Source organism: Sciurus carolinensis, chromosome 16 (genome assembly GCF_902686445.1).
Source record: "Sciurus carolinensis chromosome 16, mSciCar1.2, whole genome shotgun sequence".
Classification (NCBI taxonomy): Eukaryota; Metazoa; Chordata; class Mammalia; order Rodentia; family Sciuridae; genus Sciurus; species Sciurus carolinensis.
Genome location: NC_062228.1, coordinates 60,540,752 through 60,546,267, shown reverse-complemented (window position 1 = coordinate 60,546,267; position 5,516 = coordinate 60,540,752). Strand labels below are relative to the sequence as shown.

At 37.9% G+C, this 5,516-nt stretch overlaps 2 protein-coding genes across 2 annotated transcripts; both read right to left on the bottom strand.

Moving 5' to 3' along the window:
• Positions 1-236: 236 nt before the first annotated feature.
• On the bottom strand, positions 237-1,169 carry LOC124966187 (vomeronasal type-1 receptor 4-like). Its single transcript, XM_047527237.1, has one exon. The coding sequence runs from the start codon at positions 1,167-1,169 to the stop codon at positions 237-239; it is 933 nt and encodes a 310-aa protein (XP_047383193.1).
• Positions 1,170-1,663: 494 nt separating this feature from the next.
• LOC124966891 (protein XRP2) lies at positions 1,664-5,236 on the bottom strand. The gene has a single exon (XM_047528708.1). The coding sequence runs from the start codon at positions 5,092-5,094 to the stop codon at positions 4,042-4,044; it is 1,053 nt and encodes a 350-aa protein (XP_047384664.1). The 5' UTR covers positions 5,095-5,236; the 3' UTR covers positions 1,664-4,041.
• Positions 5,237-5,516: the final 280 nt, after the last annotated feature.

Sequence of the window (5,516 nt, the reverse complement as noted above, 5' to 3'; positions counted from 1 at the left end):
GCATTATTTTAAAATCTAAAATTGGCACAATTTACATAATACTTTCTAATATTACTTCATGCATAATAAATGTAATCTTAATGATGAGCAGATACACACAGGCAGATACACAGACCCAAGAACACACTACACAATGTGCATGCATAAGCTTCCCTCTTACAGTGTGACTGCTTTATCACCAAGAGTCTGTGGAGATGAGGGATCAACAGCAGAAGTTTGTAAAAGAGCTACATGATTTATATTTCCCTCATATGATTGGCATCCTTCCTATTCTGCATCCAGGCAGAATGCATCCTGGATGAGCGTCTGCTCATGAGCAGAAAGGGGCTGACGGCTGGGAAACACCCTGTGAATATGGCAGCTGTGTTCACCACAAACCAGGCAGGATTATAAATAACAGCTAAACTAACTTGGAAGATGCAGGAAAGGGTGTAAAAAGAGACAAAGGTGCTCACCAGGAGGAGGACGGTTTTGGTGGCTCTGGACTCAGGGGAGGACCTTGAGGAACTGGTCTTCTGAATGTGCTGCATTCTCTGCTTGTGCCTCTGCAGGATGCACACCATGGAGCTGCTGGCCCAGAGCATGAGCCCCACACACAGGGCATCAGGGAATGTGAGAAATGCTGCCTGCAGTGAATTTAAGGTTCTGTCATGTCGAATGGCAGAACAGTATCCAAAATCTTTCAGGCTTGTGATGGTTTTGCTGCTCCTTTTTCCCGTTATGAACATTAGAAAAATAACATTTACAAGGGAGTACAGGATCCAGCACAGGTATATGGAGGAACCAACATACTTGGGAATATTTGCTTTAAGTTCTGAACAGCTAGAGTCTCCAGGGCTGATCTTAATGGCCTGGAAGACACTCAGGAAGCAGGTGCTGCCAATAGACACACCCCTGCCCACCCTGTGAAGATAGAAAAGCAGCTTGCATCCAATATCACTGAGGAAAGCTTTCACTCCAAAAGCTTCCACTGTCTGCGGAACTCCTTTACACAGGAGGGTTAACAAGTTGGCCATAATCAAGTGCTTAAGAATCAAGTCTGTGTGTCTTGCCCTGCATCCAGTGAAGTCAAGAAACAGGTAATGGAGGAGAAGAGAGGAATTGCCCACAGCTCCAACCACAGTCTGTGACAGGAAGATGAATCCTGCAGTCACATCACAGGCTGCCATGCTGCCAGTTCCCTGTTGTCCCAGTTAGAGTGTCTTGCAGAGGAACAGGAGGGCTGGACTGCATGTGCCCTGTCAACCAAAATCCAGCATTGCCCACGCTCCAGGGTTCCCACTGTGAAAACTTTCTTAAGGTTTTATTTTCACTAACAGATTTTAGTGAGGCTTGTAGGAATAGTTATACCATGAAGTGTGTCTAAATCTCTAATGTGAAGATAGCACATGGTGATTCTTGAATCTTCGGAACATGAGGAAGGTGCTGAGGTGACTTTGCATGGTGACCAGGAGATCTTGAGCACACAGAGGTTTAGTCTCTGTCCAAATTCATAGCTGATCAGCTACCAAGAGGGGTCTCAAACTGGATGAATGTTGAAAGAGAGGGCATGTGAACCACAAAGCATTCCTGAAGTTAGTGAATGGAGTTTTTCTATCCAGCTCATATTTACTTCTACTTTTCTTTTTTTTTTTTTTTTTTTTTTCATTTTAACATTTATTATAAATCACATTTTATAAACACTAGATAAATTACATATAACAGCTACACACAAATATACAGAAGCAAAACAAAAACAGCAGTACTTTTAACACAAGAGAAATAAACTAATATGTGTAAACATGTACAACTCAATAAAATTACTTTCACTGCTAATAATTTTTTATGAATTCAGAATGTATTCAGAAACAAAATTTAGTACACTGATTACTATCAAAGTTTAGAATTATAGAAACAACTATCATAACACTACTTATTTGTAAAAATCCTTTCAAACATTCAGAATCCAAATGACTGTCTTTAAAGACAAATTAAACTTGGCTAAAAGCTCTTATCCAACTGAAGAATGGAAAATTAACTTTGGTTAACAGATACTCAGTTTAGTGGAAAATCTTAAATCAACGTCTCCCTTATGTGTTATATTCCTGAGTTTTTGCTAAAATATGATAGATAAAAGAACTCAGTTCATAGTTTTGTATAACATTTATTTTAGGTTTGAAAAAAGTATCATGATTATTTTAAATATGAATAATAGTACTTAATAATATAATTATGACAGGAAGGAATGTAGTTAATTTAGCTTAAGTAAGAGAAAAGTTAATGCCCTCTTGACCACTATTTGCAAAGATCATTGGTAAATTATGATCCAAATTACATTAAACATGTCACCAATTTTTGTTTATGCCTTATGAAATCATTGATTTTATAGAATAGAAATTAAATGATTTTATAGAAATAAATTAAATGATGCAGCACTAATAGTTAGCACGAGACCAGGCACAGTGTGGGTGCTTAATATTACATACTAATTTAAAGTGAAAAGTTTTTTAATGTATTATTTCTGCATGTTAACAAACAATTCCATGTAGTATTAGCCTGAAAATATCCAAAAATGTTTGAAACATGAAAATACATTTTCAGTAACAATCATAAAAGTAATTTTTACAAGTGGCCATTTTTGGTCTTAGTTTTATCAAAATAGAATTAAATTTCAGATTCTTTTTAAAAACAGTGCCACAAAAGCTGTTTTCTTATTAGCTGCTATATGAGTTGTGGATGGTAGGTTCAGTACCTTCTTACAAGATCAACCTATCAATACCTTCTGAACTAATTACTGTAGATCAAATCATATTCCTTAAGTTTCCCCTGACTGAACCTGTGCATCTGAGGATTGGGTCTAAGAGTGTGAATTTCCAAACAAGTAGATTTCCCTTGCATCCTGGCAAATTACTATGGTCAGATGGATTTGAGAAATAATGCTCTGACACAACCAAAATGATTTTATTGTATTGACCATTACTTGACATAAATGGCAAATCTAATGAAAATCAAATGTTTCAAGCTTTTCCATAATCTGCATAGCTTATCATCATGCCTAAGTATTTCTTGCCTAAAAGTCACAAGGTTATGTTCGAATTATCTTGATAGCCCACAAGAGCTGATCAAACAGCAATTACCTTTGTAAAAACTGCTGGCGATTGGGCCTCTATAGTTTTAGTGTTGCATATACTTTTTCTTACCAAGAAGTATGAGTCACCTAGCAGTTGTATTAAAAAACTAAACAAAGTGGAATTTATTCAAATAGTTATACTACTTATAAAGTAGTCTTTAAATAGCTGTACCAACATCAGTTAGTAGAGTTATTTGCAAAGCTGGTTATCAAATGCCTATTTCTTCTTCTTTTTCTTTTGAGATAGAGATCTCACTATGTTGCCCAGGCTGGACTTACTCCTGAGCTCAAGTGATCCTCCTGCCTTCACTTCCCACATAGCTGGGACTACATGCACACACCATTATTCCCAGCTTTCAAATGCTTATTTCTTTAAAAAACTCAGTTTACAAAGTATTATATCAGTTCCATGTACAAAATGTCACTAGCCATATAATGCAACTAGGAGGCAATTATTTAACTGGATATGTATACATGAAAAAATGTGTATATGTTCATTCTAATTTATCAACTAGTAACAAATACTTCTAAATTTAAAAAAATAAGCAATGAAATTTATTCTCCAACAAGTATCATGGAGCACTGAGGAAAGTTGGAAAGTTTAAATTATTAGAGATTTGAAAGAACATTTAATTAGGATTAAAATCATGAACTGATAGCCACTTATATTTTCTAATAAGAGTTGCAGAACAAAACCACAAGCTCATTGAAGTAGGTTAAATAGTTTTTAAGCTGATTAAAACTACTTAATTTAAATGAACTATTTTGAACCTCAAGTAAATGATGCTATATTCAACATGTTATTAAAAATAACCTTTAACAATTTCAGCATTAGTAAAAAATCACTGCTAATACACAAAAGCTTATTATCAAACTCTATATACAGAAGTTGGAAAAGGCTTAATACCAAGTCCTTGGTTCCACATTGCATTTCATATTCCCATTTGTATATCCGCAAAGTTGTAGAAGCTGTCTACATCTCCAGATGCTTTTTCCTTGCTTTCTGATACAAACATCTTGGTCCCATTGAATATCTCGTTTACAATACGTTGACATCCTTCTACAGCACCATCTCCATTAAATTCCAAAGCAATCACAGGACCTTTGTTCAGAAGAGGAAGGAAGTCAGGTGCTTTTTCCCGAAAAACCCTTTGAGCATCCTCAGCTTTCATGGACACTTCTTTTGTCTGAACTAGGAAAAAGTGTTTACCAACCATCTCATCGATTAGTTTCCTGGCATTTGCAATAGTATAATCACCAGCAAATAATACCACTAAGCATGATTCATCACTGCTCTTCTGTCTCTGACCCCGGGATATTGGAACGATACTTTTATTGGCTTCTGTGGAAACACGAACAGCTTTGAGCTCTTCAGTAGTAGGTAAAGGAACATAGTCCTGAACCACAGCATCTTCTGGAAGAAGGCTCCAGTTGAGTTCTCCTGATACAGGTGTAAAGTCATGAATGTTACTCCACGTATTATTGAAAATACTTAGCCCTGCATCTTTGAACTGGAAAGCTAATTCAGGGTAGTACCACTGAAAACAGCCAAACTTGATATTGGTAGAAGACTCGATAATGGGTTGAGTGGCACAGCACAAAAAGACTTCCAGCTTTCTACAATCCCGCACACGAAATTGTTGACAGGCTAATGTGCACTTGCAATCTCTACAATTCCGGAAAAATACACTGCCTTTCACAGGTCCCAGAAAAATTACACAGTTAGTACAGTCATCGATGGTAATTGTAGCAGAGTGATCAAAAATGTAGATGTTACAGTTCTCACAGTCTTGAATAAGAAACTGCTGTCCTGCCACTTTCCCAGGTAAGCGACCTACTGTTTCATCTTTCAGTCCACTGAACATATAGTCTTTTGGATCAACCTTTTCTCGCTGGTCCCAGCTGTACTGCTTGGGCTGCTCCTCCTCGCTCTCGGTGCGTGACTCCTTTTCAGCCTTACTCCTCTTAGAGAAGAAGCAGCCCATGGTCCTGGCCTGCAGGTCTCGCCAGCTGACCCACTATCCCGGGCACCTCCTGGAGTGTGGTGTGAACCCTGGGCGCTCTGGCCCAGCAGCTCTCCGGACGCCGCCCAGCCGCCCGGAGCCTCGGTTCACCCGCCAGGCCCAACACCCCTTCTTCTTTTTCTACTTCTACTTTTCTATGTTCCTATTCTCTTCTAAAATAATGATATTTCACAATTTCTTATATGGAAAATGTTTTAATTTGCTTGCAAATTTTTATTCTACATGCAATACTAACTATGAATAAACATTTAGATATTTTAGTAACTGCAGATGCACAGAGGGCACTAGAGAACTGCAGGCTCCTGTCCTGGGGTGACTTATGTGCAATGAGGCTGGATGGTTTCCACATCAGGGCACTTACCCCATGACTCACAAGGTTGTGT